At 40.6% G+C, this 20,689-nt stretch overlaps 1 protein-coding gene across 1 annotated transcript in view; it reads left to right on the top strand.

The window, feature by feature from the left end:
- LOC126455977 (peroxidase-like) overlaps positions 1-4,107 on the top strand; it is a 136,207-nt gene extending 132,100 nt beyond the window's left edge. Inside the window, exon 15 of the mRNA XM_050091733.1 lies at positions 3,955-4,107. Within this exon, the coding sequence (XP_049947690.1) occupies positions 3,955-4,098 (144 nt within the window). The 3' untranslated portion in view covers positions 4,099-4,107. The remainder of the gene's footprint in view (positions 1-3,954) is intronic.
- The last annotated feature ends 16,582 nt before the right edge of the window (positions 4,108-20,689 follow it).

The following is a 20,689-nucleotide window of genomic DNA, read 5'->3' as shown; positions in this document are numbered from 1 at the left end:
CTCATTCATTAAGTGAAGGCTGTTGGAATCTGCGTTGTCTGTGGTGAGAGGTAATGCCTGAAATTTGAATTATTTGGCACACTATTGACTCCATTGACCTCAGAATATTGAATTTCTTAATGACTTCTGAAATGTAATATCCCATGCATCTAACTTCTACTACCATTTGGCATATAAAATCTGTTAATTCCCATCAAGCAGCCATAATCATGTCAGAAACCTTTTCACACGAATCACCTGAGTACAAATGACAGCTCCATCAAGGCTGTGCTGTTTTATACCTTATGTACGTGATATGACGACAATCTGTATGTGTGTATATTGCTTTATTGTGACTTCTGTGATCTCAGTGTGATTGATATTAGTAAGGACCAGGTACAAAGAAACTATGATTTTACTTAATTTTCTCTCTTGCTTTCAGCTTCTTTCCCAATGTCAAGTTTGTTGTGTAGTCGTTAAAAAACTTGTGTTCATACTTATTATTTATTTATGTACATGAGAGCAGTTATTTATAAAAATTATCACATCATGTTTTCAGAATAGAATCTGAGATAAGATATAACATTTTTACAAATCAAAATCACATGCAGCTCATGGTTACATTTTGAAGACACGAGAATGACTTGTAGTGTAGACAGACTAAGAATGCATTTGGCACTCTTTGCTCATATTTATAATCTCACTTTTCACATGCAAAAATATTTTGAACATACACTTTCAATTAGAACAATGTAGGGAAGGATACGAGGGTGATTTGAAAAGTTCCCAGAATCACCATGAGAAATCAGCGCTGGTACAACGAGTTGTTCACATGATATTCATTGGATTGTTGCCTGTAAATACATGCCATGTCAGTGCTCTTGGAAGAGAGCTGTGGTGGTGATATGGCTCTGTTGTTGTTCCTGCATAGTGATTTGCGAAGATGGAAAAAATTGAGATTCGAGCAGTGATTAAGTACTTCATAAAGAAACGTATGAAAGCATAGGACATTCGTGCTGATTTCCAGAATACGCTGGGGGACTCTACTTCTTCATATTCAACTGTTGCCAAGTGGACAAATGAATTTAAATTTGGTTGGGAGAGCTTAGATGATGGTCCACGCAGTGGTTGGCCAAGATGTGTCACTACTCCAGAAATCATTGCAAAAGTGCACAAAATATTCATGGAGGATCGCCAATTGAAAGTGCGAGGAATTGCTCACACTTGCCAGATGTCACCTGAAAGGCTGTATCACATTTTAACTGAAGAATTAGAAATGAAAAAAATTATCTGCAAGGTGGGTGCCATGACTCTTTGATGCTGGGTCAAAAATGTTTGAGAATGGAAATATCGGAGCAATGTTTGGCTCATTTTAGGAGAAACAAACAAGATTTTTTGTGCTGGTTTGTGACCACAGATGGCACTTCTGTGCACTGCTATACCCAGAGACAAAACAACAGCCAAAGCAGTGGAAACAGGCTAATTCTCCACCACCAAAGAAAGCAAAGACAATGCCTTCATCAGGAAAAATCATAGCATTAGTGTTCTGGGATGAGAAGGTGATTCTGTTTGCAGAGTATCTCTCCACTGGGCAAACAATTACTGGAGAATACTATGCTAACCTCCTGGACAAATTGCAACAAAAGATATGTGAAAAAAGACCAGGTTTAGCAAGGAAGGAAGTCATCTGCCCCTAAGAAAAGAAGTCTTCACAGTTGAGTGAATTCATGAGTATTTAAATATGTGACATAAATGGGCACATCTTTTGACTGAGTTGACTTACAAGCTTAAATCTTTTACACTGCAAAGAGACCAAAGATTAGTATCTGACATAAATTTCAATTTGATACCTATAACGTTCCTTAGTTGGATGGATGGATGGGTGATTTGGGGGAGGGGACCAAACAGTCATCAGTCCCATCAAATTAGGGAAACATTGGGGAGGAAGTCAGTTATGACCTTTCAAAGGAACCATTCCGGTATTTGCCTGAAGTGATTTAGGGAAATCACTGAAAACCATGTCCGGACATGGGTTTGAACTGTCATCCTCCCGAATGCAAGTCCAGTGTGCCAACCACTGTGCCACCTCTCTCGGTAATGTTCCTTAGAAGAAGGGGTCTTAACAGGTGGACAACAAATGGCAAAAAAATTTGTATAATATAATCACAAATTAACTAATTTTACATTTTTCCTTTACCAGTACTGTGATTCTAGGTCCACAGGAAGTACCCCATAGGTTTTGTTGAGTAAATTTACGAGCATTGAAATACATGACATGAGTACACTGATTAGAAGTGTAAATTTTTCACACCACCAAGGGTTTATAGACCTTAATATGTGACAAAAACTTAAACTTGATACCTCTACCCATTTCTGAGAAAAATGGGTCATAACAATTGTTCAGACTGATGGATTTTAAAGTGATCCTATAAGGGTTCCATTTTTACTGGTTGAGATATGGAACCTTGAAAAGAAGATATTAACTGAATAGTTAGCTCTTTCTTTTTGTTTCTATTAACTCCTCTATTCAAAAGAACATAATGAGATTGTTGTATGTTTGATATATGTATTGTGCTCATATGAAATGCAAAATAAATGCTTCTATTAGTTGTAAAACAACCTGAATGAAATAATTAATTCTGTGTGATCAAGTGTGTTGCATAACGAAGGTATATGTTTGTATTGGTTGCTATACTAATCATTTGTATTGAATGCTACAGCAAAAGGAATGTGCCCCCCCCCCCCCCCTTACCAACCTCATAGACATTTCATGGTAAGAAAACTTTTTATATATTGTTCAAAGAACAAATTAAGTTTCCAGAATGTCTGAGAATGTGTGCCATTGGATGGGGTGCTTTCAGATGGAATGCTATATGTCATTATAGATTATTGGATATAATTGGAAATTATTATAACATAAGGTATGTTGCAGGGTGTGTGACAACACTGTAGCTGTACACAATGTGCTTATTTATTTTGCATCATCCAAAGGACTAAATTATTGATAAAGGATTTGTCTAGTTTCCTAGATACAAATTAAACAATGTTAATTTAATTCCACACTGAACAGTGTAAGAAGCTGCTGCAAAATTGCAAAAAGCAGCTCACTGCAGGGTTTTAAATCAGAAAATGGGGAAAAATTTAATACCATTGAAAAGAGGTCTAAAAACTGAAATCTTTTGTCTAAAATGTCATTGTATTTTGTGACATAGCTGTGCAGTTTTTCACATAATCACACCATACCCTATTTAATAACCCACTATTCAAATTTAAGTACCAAATCAATTCAGATTACAAGTAACATATAAAAGTATGAATATAACTGAAACAAACACAATGATCATTAATTTAATTTCATTCTATAAGGTGGTGAAAGCTGTGTAAAAAAAAAAAAAAAAAAAAAAAAGATACAGCTTCATACAGCTTCTCTCTCTCTCCCCATGAGGTTTTCCTATTTCTGGATCCTTGAAGGAAGACATTCATGCTGTTGATTTGCTTTGGATGAAGAGGTGCATGCATAGCTACAATCCTGATTCTGTAGCCAACTGCAAACATTTTTCCATGAAAGTATTGATCTATGGAACACATGACTAACTAACAGTTCTGTTCTTTCTTGCTTCTTATTTATTTATTTTTTGCGTTAGATAAGTTTGTGACATATGTTCCTGATTTAGGGGCCTAAATCATAAACTACAAAAACATGATGAAATTAGAGTAATTATGATTCCTCATTTTGAACTTGTGAATACTATTTTTAAAATTTGTAGCTTATTGTTTTTGGACACCTAAGACATTTGGAGAAAACAGTGTTGCTATGGCATGATTAATGCATATTTAATGCTGTATCATGTTTACTATAATTACAACAACTAATACCACTACATTAAACTGTGCAGACTGTAAACATAAAGTTATTTCAGTAACAGTAATTAGATGTTACTTTTCTAATATTTTCTAATTACTTGAATTTTTCAGGTTAGATTATCTGAGGAAATTTTACCTGACAATGAAACTGAAGTGATGGATCCAAACATAGACTTGGTTTTCCAGGTTCCTGATGAAACAGAAGAGGTTAATGTGACTGACAATTTTGTATCACTCTTGAATGGAATGGACTGAAGTATTAGAATGACACTTATATCCAATTTTCACAAATTAACTTGACTGATTAGAATTACATTTTCATGATTTTAATTTTGGATTTTGTGTCCTTTTACATTCATAGGAAATGGTGGTTTTATTAAAACTAAAAATAGCAGTATATCATTTAGTGAACAAATATGGGATATTTCAGCAAATATATAAATGAGTGAACATGAGAAAAATTTTAGCTTTCATGTCATTGAAAGTAGTGTACAAGCTGTTATGGCAGTTTTTCATCTGATGTCAGTATGAGTAAAGATTAGATATAAAAAATGTTAACACATTAAGTATATGAGTTGTTGAAAGATACTCCATTTTAAAATGTCTTGCATAAGATGTTATACTTATTTGCATATGAAATAAATGAATTAAAATCAGAGTAATTCTATTGAACTGAAGTTATTTGTTACAGCATAATCATACTGATGAGAGATTTTGTATTAAGTTTGCACAAACCACAAGATCAGTAAATTGGCAAATGAATAAACAGTGGCACTTATGACATCAATGGAGCCCTGTAACACGATGACCACAACAACAAACAGTTGGTTGTCTACTGCAATGCAACTCTACATCCATATTATATAATTTGGGTATAGTCTATAATACAGCATTATCAGGTTGCCTAAAGGTTTATTGACCTCACAATGGGTTGATGTGAAGAAACAGGGAATAACTTCCATGGTACTGGAGGGAGCTGTAGAAGGTAGAAACTGTAGTGGAAGACAGAGATCAGAATACATCCAGCTAATAATTCAGAACATAGGCTACAAGTGTTACTCTGAGATTAGAAGGTTTACACAGAGAGGAATTCATGATGGGCCACATGAAACCAGTCATTAGACTGAAAACTTAAAAAAAAAGTAGAATTGCATCAAGCCTGGGTGAGCGGCAGGCTCGCCATTGTGGAAAAAATCAGTGTAAGCCAGTCACACCATTTGGCACAGATGTGTAAACAGCTAGTCTGTGATGGGCCTAATGCAGAAGGCATTCGAGCATTCCGGTGAATCAAGGACCCTCAACATAGGATGCAGCATAATGCAGATTGTATACACACAGGTAGGTGATGGCTCAGGGTAAGTCAGGTGATGGTAGTGCCAGAGCACAACTGTGAACTGTAGACCCTGGGTAAGTGCCGTGAAGTTGGTTGAAGTTATGAAGTTAGCAAGTAGATGGGACTGCAACTATCTGGTGCTCATACTATGTTGTATTGACAATGTTCCATCTTCAATGGCAGGAAGTGTGACAAGTTGTGTGGCAGCCAGACTCATCTTACTGGTAGGGTGGGAAATTCTATTCAAATTCTAGTTGAGAAATGCAATGACAGCTTTCTGCTGTCTTGGCTGCAGGTTATGGACACCAATTTGAAAGGCAGTGGAGCAACATGCCTCCCCTCTTTGAAAGATCCTGTCCATCATATCACAGACTGGTATTTATATCTAAAATCTTGCACAATAAATCTTACATTTTTAAATTTATGTGCATTTTTGATTCAGGTTTCTCTTTCACTATGTCAGCCTGAGTTACAGTGTACAGTGGCTAGTATATTTAATCTCTGATTATTGCTAATTCTGATCCACTCAGCCAGTACATGATATGCAGGGAGTCAGGTGGGTGGGAGTTTTCTGCTGTGAGTAGATATAGGCTGCACAGATGAGAGTTAAAATCAAGATGGTGCCTGAGATTGAAGTGCTGATTGCCACAACTTTGTAGTGATAATTTCTGCAGTATTGTCACATATACTGATTCATTTTCTCCATGCTAATACACCCTTTCTGTGGTACTATCAATTCATCCAGAGAATAAGGAGATTGCATTCTAAGGTACTGCTTAGAAAGATCAAGTTTTGGGCACGTAATATATGTAAAATTTTGTTAGTCCAGTATATAGCAGATACATTATGTTTCAAATCACAGCCCTCTTTATGGTTGTTGGGAGATGGAAAGTTGGCTCTGCTATTTCACTAATCATACCAGTTAATAATATGCTGCTACGCTTCAGGTCCATTGATTGCATACCTTAGGTCACTCTTGCTGGTGATGTAACCTGGAGAAAGGAAGCTGTAAATGTTCTCCCTTCCATAGTCCATGTTCATAATCTGCAAATAACACCCATACCTATATCACTCCACAAAATAAAAATCCTATTCCCATCATCTGACATTCCTTTGTAATGTAATGACTCTCGAATTCGTGGGTCAACATGGAAAATTAATCTACTTGAATTACATACTCGACATCCAAAACAAATAATAACTATTATCCTACCACACAATGAGAATCAACCATTAATTTATCATTGGTTATTTTCACACACTTTATAGTCCAAAATACTACAACTACTTCCTTTGCTATTTGCACAAAATTTGCACACTTTGGTTTCGGTGATACATCACACAATACAAAATAAAAAAATAAACATCTTAATGTACTACTACTACTACTACTACTACACTCCTGGAAATTGAAATAAGAACACCATGAATTCATTGTCCCAGGAAGGGGAAACTTTATTGACACATTCCTGGGGTCAGATACATCACATGATCACACTGACAGAACCACAGGCACATAGACACAGGCAACAGAGCATGCACAATGTCGGCACTAGTACAGTGTATATCCACCTTTCGCAGCAATGCAGGCTGCTATTCTCCCATGGAGACGATCGTAGAGATGCTGGATGTAGTCCTGTGGAACGGCTTGCCATGCCATTTCCACCTGGCGCCTCAGTTGGACCAGCGTTCGTGCTGGACACGCAGACCACGTGAGACGACGCTTCATCCAGTCCCAAACATGCTCAATGGGGGACAGATCCGGAGATCTTGCTGGCCAGGGTAGTTGACTTACACCTTCTAGAGCACATTGGATGGCACGGGATACATGCGGACGTGCATTGTCCTGTTGGAACAGCAAGTTCCCTTGCCGGTCTAGGAATGGTAGAACGATGGGTTCGATGACGGTTTGGATGTACCGTGCACTATTCAGTGTCCCCTCGACGATCACCAGTGGTGTACGGCCAGTGTAGGAGATCGCTCCCCACACCATGATGCCGGGTGTTGGCCCTGTGTGCCTCGGTCGTATGCAGTCCTGATTGTGGCGCTCACCTGCACGGCGCCAAACACGCATACGACCATCATTGGCACCAAGGCAGAGGCGACTCTCATCGCTGAAGACGACACGTCTCCATTCGTCCCTCCATTCACGCCTGTCGCGACACCACTGGAGGCGGGCTGCACGATGTTGGGGCGTGAGCGGAAGACGGCCTAACGGTGTGCGGGACCGTAGCCCAGCTTCATGGAGACGGTTGCGAATGGTCCTCGCCGATACCCCAGGAGCAACAGTGTCCCTAATTTGCTGGGAAGTAGCGGTGCGGTCCCCTACGGCACTGCGTAGGATCCTACGGTCTTGGCGTGCATCCGTGCGTCGCTGCGGTCCGGTCCCAGGGCGACGGGCACGTGCACCTCCCGCCGACCACTGGCGACAACATCGATGTACTGTGGAGACCTCACGCCCCACGTGTTGAGCAATTCGGCAGTACGTCCACCCGGCCTCCCGCATGCCCACTATACGCCCTCGCTCAAAGTCCGTCAACTGCACATACGGTTCACGTCCACGCTGTCGCGGCATGCTACCAGTGTTAAAGACCGCGATGGAGCTCCGTATGCCACGGCAAACTGGCTGACACTGACGGCGGCGGTGCACAAATGCTGCGCAGCTAGCGCCATTCGACGGCCAACACCGCGGTTCCTGGTGTGTCCGCTGTGCCGTGCGTGTGATCATTGCTTGTACAGCCCTCTCGCAGTGTCCGGAGCAAGTATGGTGGGTCTGACACACCGGTGTCAATGTGTTCTTTTTTCCATTTCCAGGAGTGTACTTTTATGATCTTAACGCATAGGTATTCATGTCTGCAGTTTGCACAGTTGTGTATGGCTGCTCCTTTTTCTTTTTATCTCTTCATACTCCCCCCCCTTATTTGAGAGCACTACAATTATCGGTTGACATGAATCTTGGCACCCCTGAAAGGATGAATAAGTCCATGTGTTGGCTACTGTCTGTCGTTTGACTTTTACTGGTGATGCCATCTGAGTAACTGGATAAGGACCTAGGTACTGGGTGCCACATTTTTTTGCTTTTACCTTTTGGAGAATTTGGGCTTGTCAGCTTCACCCACTGACCCACATGATGTTCTCACAAAGGTTTAACTAGTTCACTGTTTTTTCCTATCTTTTTCCTATCTTTCCTAACTTCAATTGATGATGGCCTGTACTTTTATGGATTTAGAATTATACAGTGCTACCATGTACAGAAGCAAAGTAGCCCAATCATTGTGATGGCTGTTCACATAGTGGCTTAGCATTTTTCCCTATTATTTGAGGTGCCACTTCATAAGGGATAGGCTTGTACTTTCATGGGTTTAGAATTATACATTGCTACCATGTACAGCAGCAAAGTATCCCAATCATTATGATGTATATTCACATAGTGGATTAGCATTTTCCCCTATCATTCGAGGTACATGTTCAGTTCTCATTTGAGCCTGTGGATGTAATGGACTCAGTTTTGAATACTCAACAGATGGCATAACTGCTTCATTAATTTTGGCATAAAGTTGGTGCCCTGATCTGTGATTATTGTTTCCAGTATACTGAACTTTAGTAACCGATTATTCATCACTTCAGATGCTACTATGTTGGCCTGCTCATTCAGGATAGTGACAAGTTCCATGTATCATGAGAAATGATCTATAATGGTCAGAAAATAGTGGTTTCCTGCTAGTGTCTTGCTAAATGATTCTAAAATTTCTTTACTAGGCATTATGAAAGGTTTACTGGCTTTCAGAAACCTCTGTAGTGGCACACATTGAGATAAAATGTTATCATGTGCTTGTTTCAATGCTTCTTTTCCCAGTGCAACAGGAGCCACTACACAAGGCACAAGCCTTGTTATCTTGCACAATACATTGACATGAATAGTGAACTGTGTTTGCATTTCAATAGTTTGCATCAACAGTTTACTAGACAGATCCTGCAATCCCAATAGCCACTTCAGTGCTGCATACTCTGTTAACACCTTAAATTTTTTCTCATAACAGTGGAAGCATGTCATACCATATGTCAAGCTTAATATCTCCTTTTTCATTGTAGAATAGTTCCTCTCCAATTTGTTAAGTTGCTTTGTTATGTAAGCAAATGAATGTTCCTTACTGTGTACCTCTTGATGTAAATCACAACCTGTGCATGATTGCTATAGTCATATGTTGAAATGAACTCTTTCTTGTAATCCAGTAAGACACCTACTGGAGGACTGGTTGTTAGTAATGCCTTTAGTTTTTCAAATATGCTTTTGCACTCCTAAGTCTACTGGAAATTGTAATGGAACTGGCCAGTGCTCCTGCCCCCCCCCCCCCCCCCCTCTCTCTCTCTCTCTCTCTCTCTCTCTCTCTCTCTCTCTCTCTCTCTCTCTCATCGTAGTATATGATACATTAAATTTATGACTTAATGCAGGGAAATGATTTTTTTTAATCTAAAATCTCAAATTCTCATAATGTTTTCCTAAACAGAATTGCTACTTAAAAATAAAAAAAGATGTATTACCATATTAATTTAAAACTGCAATTATAATTTGAAACTTATTTCATTATTCGTATTTATGTGATTTATTCTGAAAACATTTAACAAGAATCACTAAATTTTATTATGTTCTTTGGATGTAGAGATTGATGTATTCAAATGTCTCTGAGTTGTGAGCTATGTTATCGTTGTTGAGTTTTGTATATCAGCAGTAGACAGTTAGTAATGGAGGATCAGAAACAGTAGTGTTTAGTGAGTTATGGAGGAATATTATGAAGTATCTGTCATAAAACTGAGATGCTAAGGGGTGTATACTGGATTTGTTACATTTTACTGAAATATAACATAGAAAATAAAAAGAATGGATGAAAATTCTTTATGCAACAGAGTCCCTATTTGTCATTTATTGACCCGATCAAAATCACTAGGTGAAAATGAGAAGTACATTGAGCCATAATATCAGTGAAGATTTACGAGAATGAGATGAACACACTTTTTTAGTCTTTTCAGTGTTACCTTGACCTTCCTTCTCACTTAAAATTAATGCACACACTTAGTGTTGCTATACCTAAAAATGTACTTGAGAACAGTTATTGATTTTTACTAGTAATATCGGAGGATTTTGTGATAAATTTCATGCTCTTTAACAGGTACATGATAGGTCATGCTATTTCTACCAACTTCATTAAAAATGCTTTGATATCTGAGGTATTGTAAAACTCTCTACAGTGTTCACTAATCTTGGATCTGTCTTTACTGCATCTTGCCTAAATACATGTCCCATGTAATTCACTTCTTGTAATATGAAATGACACTTCTCTATGCTAAGAGTTAGCTCTCATGAGTCCAATCTCTTAAAACTTCCCCCAGTCATTGTACATGCTCTTTCATATCCCTTGCAAACACAACAATTTTGTTTAGGTATACTACCCACTGTTTCAGCTTTAATCCCATTAAAACTCTGTCCAATAATCATTGGAATGTGACTGGTGCATTTTTCAAACCAAATGGCATTTGGTGATATTGGTAATGGCCCCAAGGTAACCTAAATTAAGTTTTTGGTTGGTCTTTTGGTACTACTTCTAATTGATGGTAGCCTCTGTCTTCTTATAAAATGGAAATGCCGTGTGGCTAGGGCCTCCCGTCGGGTAGACCATTTGCCTGGTGCAAGTCTTTCAAGTTGAAACCACTGGTGCAACTTGCGTCTCAATGGGGATGAAATGATGATAATGACAACCAACACCCAGTGCCTGAGCAGAGAAAATCTCCGACCCAGCCAGGAATCAAACCCGGGCCGTTAGGTATGACATTCTGTCACACTGACCACTCAGCTACCAGGGGCAGACACTGTCTTCTTATAATGTAATTGGTTAGATAAAAAATCTGCTCACTAAGCAGCAGCAGGAAAACACACGTATAGAAGGTATTAAATATGCAAGTTTACAGAGCCAGCAGCTCCTTTTTGTGACAGAAGGGTTGAAGGGATAGCAAGAGGAGTGAAGGAAAAGGACTGGTGAGTTTTAGGAAAAAGGGTAGAGTTCAAAAAAGTCACCCAGAACAGTGGGTCAGGGGAGACTTGCCTGATGGGATGAGAAGGAAAGACTGATTATTGAACACTGCACTAGATGAGATTTGAAAACCTGAGAGTTAAAAGATCGAAGATAGGGTAATATGCAGGACAGAGATTACTGCTAAAACATCATGCACAAGTTAATAAGAATGAAAAGCTAAGTGCATTGTATGCTATAGAGATGGGAGCGGGTTGATGAAAAATAGATAGGTCAGAAAATGATAGGTTTAGAAAACTAAAACAGAGTGAAAAAAAGGAATAGTTATTGTGAAGAAATGCTAAGACCAATGAAATTAATGTAAATTAAGACCAGGTGGATGGTGAGAACCAAGGAAATGTTGTAGTGCCAGTTCCCACCTGCAGAGTTCTGAGAAACTGGTGTCTGGGGGAAGAATCCAGATGGCACATATGGTGATACAGGCATCATGGTCACAACTGTCATGTAGTAGTGCATGCTCTGCAACAGGATATTGTGTATTTCCAGTATACACTCTCTGCCTGTGTGAATTCCACCTACCTGATAACATGGTGGTAGTCATGCTGATGTTATAGGCTCAACATGTTTACATAACAGCTGGTATATGATGTGTCAGTTTGCAGGTGGCTGTCCCTTTGATACATGGCTGGTATGTGGTGATAGGAGGTTGCATAAGGTAAGTTTTGCAGTGGGGATGGTCACAGAGGCAGGAGCCATTGGGTAGAGAGAAGGGTGCAGAAAAACCATAGGGTCTGACAAGGGTAATGCTGTGATTGGGTGGGCAACAAAAAACTGCTGTAGGTATAGTGGGCAAAATCTCAAACAATGGACGTCATTTCAGGGCATGATTTTAGGAAGTCATGGCCTTGTTGAAGCAGCTGATTAATACATTCAGGACCAGGATAATACTGAGTGACAAGCGGTGTACTCCTAAGTTGGTTTTTGGAGGGTTCAGCAGTACCAGGGTTGGATGTGATGGTCCAAGAAATCTGCTTTTGAACTATGCTGATGGGGTAATTATGTCCAGTGAAGGCTGAGGTGAGAATGGTGGTGTACTGCATCTAAAAAGATATGTTTGCATCAAGTGCCAAGGATGTACGAGAGGGAATATTTTACATGAGAAGGATAGAAACTGTCAAAATGTAAGTACTGTTATTTGTTAGTAGATTTAATGTGAACAGAAGTGTGTAGCTGGCCTTCACTGAAGGTGAGATCAACATCAATGAAAGTGGCATGAGATTCAGAATAGGGCCATCTGAAATTTAACTGGGAGAATTCCAGGAATTTTGATAGGTCAGCCTCTGCATGAGTCCATAATGCAAATATGTCATCAATGTATCTAAACCAAACCAGGAAAGCCCCCTCCAAGTGAACCATGAAAAGGCTGGTATAGGAAGGAGCCATCCTGGTTCCCATGGCCATACGTCTGATCTGTTTGTATGCCTGTCCCTCAACGGTGAAGTAGTTATTGGTAAGTATAAATTGGCAAGTATAAAGTTGATTAAAATGAGCTGGAAGTATGTCATAGGTTTGGAATCAGGTGAGTGGTGCCTGAGGAAATGTTCAGTAGCATACAGACCATGGATGTGAGGGATGTTGATGTAGAGGGAGGTGGCATCAATGGTGACAAGCAAAGTATGTGGTGGGAGTGGGATGGGCATGGATTTCAGATGATCTAGGAAACTGCTGGTGTCTTTAATATAGGAGGGAAGTCTTGTACTATTGGTTGCAGGTGTTGATCAACTAAGGCAGATATAACTTTTGTGGGTGCTTTGAAGCCAGCAAGTATTGGATGGGCAAGATGATTGTGCATCTTAAGAAGAAGGTAAAAGGTGGGGATGCATGGTTTGGGTGGGGTAAGAAATTCTATGGTATGAGGTGCTAGTCCTTTTGAGGGGCCTAAGGTTTTAAGGAGTGACTGCAGGTCAATTTGAATCACGAGGATGGGAGCTTGATTGCAGGTGCTGACTGTAGAGGTGTCAGGCAGCTGGTGTAGACCTTCACTTACATACTCCTGATGTTCAACTATCACAGTGGTAAATCCCTTGTCTTCTGCTAGGATAATGATGAAGTTATCAGCTTTAGGATATGAAGAGCCTGAAGTTCTGCAGAGGACAGGTTAGTTTCATGTTGTAGTGACCTGAGGAAGGTTGTGAAACAATGCTGGATGTGAGGAATTCTTGGAAGGCTTGTAAGGGATGATGTTGAGGTAGTGATGGTCCATCAAGTTGGGATCATGGTTATAACTGTTCAAGGTAGAGTTCAATGTCATTTGCAGTTGGAAAGGTTTTAGGATTGGGTTGCAAAAGTGATATTTCTAGTTAACATTATGTGTGAAGGAAAGAAGCACCATTAAATGCAGGTTTAGGGCTGAAAGTGAGACCCTTGGATGATCCACATAATTCAAGAGGGGAGATTGCTTTAGATAAGGATTGAAAACACTGTACTGTTGTGACTGGTTCTTGTGATGATGAGTTATTAGTGGTCTGGGAGGCAGTGGTGAAGGTTTGGGGATGATAAGGAGGTTGTCCAAGATAAGTTTCTAGGAGACAAATGGCTGTTGTTATTGTTGTGGCTATTGGGGAGCTGCAGAGGGACAGGAAGGGAAACACCACTGCTGAGGTAGTTTGGAAGAAGCTGGGATAGCTTTTTTAGGTGAAGTCTGGCGTGTTGTTGCAATTTGAAGTTGGCTTGGTAGATGAACTTATCAAAGGAAACATGAAGGACAGATACCTGCAGGATTTTGTAGAAGGAGAGAAGTCTGGTGGAGTGGAAATTGGCAGATGAGACATATGGATCACAGATTAGCTTGGTAAGTGCAAGTGCTTGCTGTATTTGAAATTGTTAAAGAGGCTGTTGTAGAGTAAAATTAAATCCAGTTTGAGATCTTTAGGAGAACACACATCGGTTAACAAGAGGTAATGAGTGGGTGAGAATGTCTTGCTGGAAAAGTCATCTACATGATACAAAAAAAGATTGGTAAAGAAAAAAAATCTATAGGAAAAGTTGTGAAATGAGACAAAATTTTAAAAACTGGACAAATAGAAAGAGGAAGTTGGGGAGAAAATGTAAACTACTGTGTTTTACAAATAAAGTTATGTAGGAGATGACAGTAAAAATCATTTTGGGGAAAAAGAAACTCACAAAAATATGGAAGAATTACGTGTAAACAAAGTAAGTGGAGGGTGAGAAAGAAAATAGCTGTCAACTTTGCAAATACATTGGTGAAAGATGATAGGCAGAAGACCCTGCAGTGTACTGAAGTGTAAACAAACTGTTAAATGCAATGATGTTAGGAAGAACTCCACTTGTAGCTGATAAAACTGTTTTTTGTTAAAACATGACCGGTTTCTACATCTACATATGTACTCTGTTAGCCACCAAGCGGTGTGTGGCGAAGGGCACAATTCGCGCCAAAGTCATATTTCTCCTCCTCTGTTCCACTCGCAGATTGTGTGAGGAAAAAATGACTGAATCTCACAGTACGAGCTCTAATTTCCCTTCTTTGAATGGTTATCATTGCGCAATTTGAAAGTTGGTGGTAATAACATATGCTCTACGTCCTCAGCAAAGATCGGATTTCGGAATTAATTGAGCAGCCCCTTCCATTTAGCACATCATCTATCTGCAAGTGTGTCCCACTTCGAACTTTCTATGAGATTTGTAATGCTCTCATGATGGCTAAATGTACCAGTCATGAATCTTGCCACTCTTCTTTGGACCTTCTCAATCTCCTGAATCAGATCCAACTGGTAAGGGTCCCATACAGACGAACAATACTCTAAGACTGGATGAACTAATGTATTGTAAGCAATTTCCTTTGTTGAAGGACTGTATCACTTCAGAATTCTACCAATAAACTGCAATCTAGAGTTCATCTTGCCCATTACTTGTGTAATCTGATCATTCCATTTGAGATCATTTCGAATAGTCACACCCAGGTACTTGACTGATGTTACCACTTCCAAAGATTAGGCATTTATTTTGTACTCGTACATTAATGGGGATTTTTGCCTTGTCATGCGCACTAGGTTACACTTACTAATATTGAGAGATAACTGCCAGTCATTACATCACACATTTATTTTCTGCAAATCCTCATTGATTTGTTCACAACTTTCATGTGACACTACTTTCCTGTAGACTACAGCATCATTGGCAAACAGTCTAATGCCACTGTCAATACCATCAACCAGATCGTTTATGTAAATTGTAAAAAGCAATGGACCTATTATGCTGCCCTGGGGCACAACTTAAGTTACGCTTATTACTGTTGAAGTCACCCCATTCAGGATGACACACTGCTCTCTGTCTGTTAGATAACTTTCTATCCAACTGCATATGTCATCAGATAAACTGTAAGTGTGCACTTTTTGGAGCAAGTTACAGTGTGGAACTGCATCGAATGCCTTTCGAAAGTTGAGAGATATGGCATCAACCTGGGAGCTAGTATCTAGAGCCTGTTGTGTATCATGCACAGAGAGGGCCAGCTGTGTCTCGCATGACCACTGTGTCCTAAAACCTTGCTGGTTTCTGCAGATGAGCTTCTCAGAGTCTAGAAAGGTCATTATGTCTGAACACAAAATATGTTCCATGATTCTACAACAAATTGATATCAGTGAAATTGGCCGGTAATTATGTGCATCTGATTTTCTACCCTTTTTATAGATTGCTATGACCTGGGCCTTTTTGCAGTCCAGTGGAACTTCCCACTGTTCCAATGAACTCTGATAGACGATGGATAAGAATGGTGCTATATTTGTAGCATAGTCAACACATAATCTTACAGGGATACCGTCTGGGCCAGATGCCTTCCTGGTGTCTTAAGGATCTTTACTGTTTTACAATGCCGGATACACTAAACATGATGTCAGCCATCCTTGTGTTTGTGACTGTAAGCCACATCATCAGGTGAACCTAAATAGTAAAAAGTAAAGTACAGCATCAACACATTTTGTGGATCTTAAAATTAGTAAAAGACTATCTAAAATATATTCACAATGTTAAAAGAACATAGGCATAGCCATCACTCCTAGTCAAAATTTACTATTCAGAGAATATCGTCAATACTATGGTGAGCAAAAGGTAAAGAAGACATGCCCCAACCTTTAAAATTTACCTGCATCTAAAAAGAATATACACTCCTGGAAATTGAAATAAGAACACAGTGAATTCATTGTCCCAGGAAGGGGAAACTTTATTGACACATTCCTGGGGTCAGATACATCACATGATCGCACTGACAGAACCACAGGCACATAGACACAGGCAACAGAGCATGCACAATGTCGGCACTAGTACAGTGTATATGCACCTTTCGCAGCAATGCAGGCTGCTATTCTCCCATGGAGACGATCGTAGAGATGCTGGATGTAGTCCTGTGGAACGGCCTGCCATGCCATTTCCACCTGGCGCCTCAGTTGGACCAGCGTTCGTGCTGGACGTGCAGACCGCGTGAGACGACGCTTCATCCAGTCCCAAACATGCTCAATGGGGGACAGATCCGGAGATCTTGCTGGCCAGGGTAGTTGACTTACACCTTCTAGAGCACGTTGGGTGGCACGGGATACATGCGGACGTGCATTGTCCTGTTGGAACAGCAAGTTCCCTTGCCGGTCTAGGAATGGTAGAACGATGGGTTCGATGACGGTTTGAATGTACCGTGCACTATTCAGTGTCCCCTCAACGATCACCAGTAGTGTACGGCCAGTGTAGGAGATCGCTCCCCACACCATGATGCCGGGTGTTGGCCCTGTGTGCCTCGGTCGTATGCAGTCCTGATTGTGGCGCTCACCTGCATGGCGCCAAACACGCATACGACCATCATTGGCACCAAGGCAGAAGCGACTCTCATCGCTGAAGACGACTCGTCTCCATTCGCCCCTCCATTCACGCCTGTCGCGACACCACTGGAGGCGGGCTGCACGATGTTGGGACGTGAGCGGAAGACGGCCTAATGGTGTGTGGGACCGTAGCCCAGCTTCATGGAGACGGTTGCGAATGGTCCTCGCCGATACCCCAGGAGCAACAGTGTCCCTAATTTGCTGGGAAGTGGCGGTGCGGTCCCCTACGGCACTGCGTAGGATCCTACAGTCTTGGCGTGCATCCGTGCATCACTGCGGTCCGGTCCCAGGTCGACGGGCACGTGCACCTTCCGCCAAGCACTGGCGACAACATCGATGTACTGTGGAGACCTCACGCCCCACGTGTTGAGCAATTCGGCGGTACGTCCACCCGGCCTCCTGCATGCCCACTATACGCCCTCGCTCAAAGTCCATCAACTACACATACGGTTCACGTCCACGCTGTCGCGGCATGCTACCAGTGTTAAAGACTGCGATGGAGCTCCGTATGCCACGGCAAACTGGCTGACACTGACGGCGGCGGTGCACAAATGCTGCGCAGCTAGCGCCATTCGACGGCCAACACCACGGTTCCTGGTGTGTCCGCTGTGCCGTGCGTGTGATCATTGCTTGTACAGCCCTCTCGCAGTGTCCGGAGCAAGTATGGTGGGTCTGACACACCGGTGTCAATGTGTTCTTTTTTCCATTTCCAGGAGTGTATTAAAGGAAATGGAAATTTTTAGACATATAAAAGAAAATGCACAATTCACATTTAATTTCTGGTTGGAATTAAAGTACCATAGCATTCTGGCTAATTTTGATTGTTTGTATGATTAGAGCTAATATGAAATAAAATTCTGTACTATTCTCATTTGTGAAGGTAGCAACCCAGTGCTTCTAGTCATAAGTATATGACGTCAAACTGTCCACATGGATAGCTTCCATTCTGCCTGCCAGCTAGTCTCTCTTTATCATTCATGCGGACCACTTTTGCCTTGTCCTGCACTGAGCTGCCCTGCTGTGATACTGGTTAGACACTGTCACCTAATTCTTCCCACATTGTAATTTGCATGTGCCATGACTAATCATATCAGCAGTGATAATGCTTTATCACCAACCTGGTCAGTTTTTTTTAAAAAAAATTAGCTTCTGCTCACAATAAAATATTTTCTTTTTAAATGCAGGCAAATTTTAAAGAATAGGGAACATGTTTTTACCTTTCTCTTGCTGTAGAATTGACAATATTCTCTGAATAGTAAATTTTGGCTATGAGCAATGGCTATGCCTATGATCTTTTAATGTTGGGAGTAAATTTTAGACATTCCTTTACTAATTTTGAGATCCACAAAAAGTGGTGACACTGTACTTTGCTTTTTATAATGTAGGTTCACCTTATGATGTGGCTTAAAGTCACAAAACCGACTGTGTTTTAATAAACTACAATTTTTCCAGCGTTAAGCAGAGTTCTAACTAACATCTTGCCTTTCAACAGCACTGGCTGCCCTGAATATAAAACAGTTTGTTATATGCAAATTTGTAAATAAAAATGTACCCATCTATGTGCACGGAAATCAGTACTATAAAGGGTGTAGGGGCAAAATGTTGGTTAATCTATCTGATACAGATAAAAGAATGAATGGACTAGCACATAAGGTAGAAAAAGAAGACATTCTGAACAAGTTAGATGACGACAAAGACTGTCAGAATGTTACATAAGGAGGAATGATGGCCACACAGGCTATTATATCAATGAAAGTAAATCAATTTTTGAAAACATACTGTAAGTCGCCCCCCCCCCCCCCCCCCCCCCTCCCCCGAACCATGGACCTTGCCTTTGGTGGGGAGACTTGGGTGCCTCAATGATACAGATAGCCGTACTGTAGGTGCAACCACAATGGAGGGGTATCTGTTGAGAGGCCAGACAAACGTGTGGTTCCTGAAGAGGGGCAGCAGCCTTTTCAATAGTTGCAGGGGCAACAGTCTGGATGACTGACTGATCTGGCCATGTAACGCTAACCAAAACAGCCTTGCTGTTGTGGTACTGTGAATGGCTGAAAGATCGACAGGAAGTGCAAAATGGCTAAGCAGGGATGGCTAGAGGACAAATGTAAGGATGTAGAGGCTTATCTCATGAGGGGTAAGATAGATACTGCCTACAGGAAAATTAAAGAGACCTTTGGAGAAAAGAGAACCACTTGCATGAATATAAAGAGCTCAGATGGAAACCCAGTTCTAAGCAAAGAAGGGAAAGCAGAAAGGTGGAAGGAGTATATAGAGGGTCTACACAGGGGCGATGTTCTTGAGGACAATATTATGGAAATGAAGAGGATGTACATGAAGATGAAATGGGAGATATGATACTGCGTGAAGAGTTTGACAGAGCACTGAGAGACCTAAGTTGAAACAAGGCCCTGGAAGTAGACAACACTCCCTTAGAACTACTGACAGCCTTCGGAGAGCCAGTCCTGACAAAACTCTGCCATCTGGTGAGCAAGATGTATGAGACAGGCGAAATTCCCTCAGACTTCAAGAAGAATATAATAATTCCAATCCCAAAGAAAGCAGGTGTTGACAGATGTGAAAATTACCAAACTATCAGTTTAATAAGTCACAGCTGCAAAATACTAACGTGAATTCTTTACAGATGAATGGAAAAACTGGTAGAAGCCGACCTCGGGGAAGATCAGTTTGGATTACATAGAAATGTTGGAACACGTGAGGCAATACTGACCCTATGACTTATCTTAGAAGAAAGATTAAGGAAATGCAAACCTACATTTATAGCATTTGTAGACTGAGAGAAAGCTTTTGACAATTCTGACTGGAATACTCTCTTTCAAATTCTGAAGGTGACAGGAGTAAAATGCAGGGAGCGAAAGGCTATTTACAGTTTGTACAGAAACCAGATTGCAGTTATAAGAGTTGAGGGACATGAAAGGGAAGCAGTGGTTGCGAAGGGAGCGAGACAGGGCTGTAGCCTCTCCCTGATGCTATTCAATCTGTATATTGAGCAAGCAGTAAAGGAAACAAAAGAAAAGTTTGGGGTAGGCATTAAAATCCATGGAGAAGAAATAAAAACTTTGAGGTTCGCTGATGACATTGTAATTCTGTCAGACAGAGCAAAGGACTTGGAAGAGCAGTTAAATGGAATGGACAGTGTCTTGAAAGGAAGGTATAAGATGAACATCAACAAAAGCAAAATGAGGATAATGGAATGTAGTTGAATTAAGTCTGGTGATGCTGAGGGAATTAGATTAGGAAATGAGACACTTAAAGTAGTAAAGGACTTTTGCTATTTGGGGAGCAAAATAACTGATGATGGTCAAAGTAGAGAGGATATAAAATGTAGACTGGCAATGGCAAGGAAACCATTTCTGAAGAGGAGTAATTTGTTAACATCGAGTATTGATTTAAGTGCCAGGAAGTCGTTTCTGAAAGTATTTGTATGGAGTGTAGCCATGTATGGAAGTGAAACATGGACAATAAATAGTTTAGACAAGAAAAGAATAGAAGCTTTCGTAATGTGGTGCTACAGAAGAGTGCTGAGGATTAGATGGGTAGATCACATAACTAATGAGGATGTATTGAATAGAAGTGGGGAGAAG

This window comes from Schistocerca serialis, chromosome 2 (genome assembly GCF_023864345.2).
Source record: "Schistocerca serialis cubense isolate TAMUIC-IGC-003099 chromosome 2, iqSchSeri2.2, whole genome shotgun sequence".
Classification (NCBI taxonomy): Eukaryota; Metazoa; Arthropoda; class Insecta; order Orthoptera; family Acrididae; genus Schistocerca; species Schistocerca serialis.
Note: the sequence above shows the minus strand (reverse complement) of the source record. Positions and strands in the feature narration are given on the sequence as shown.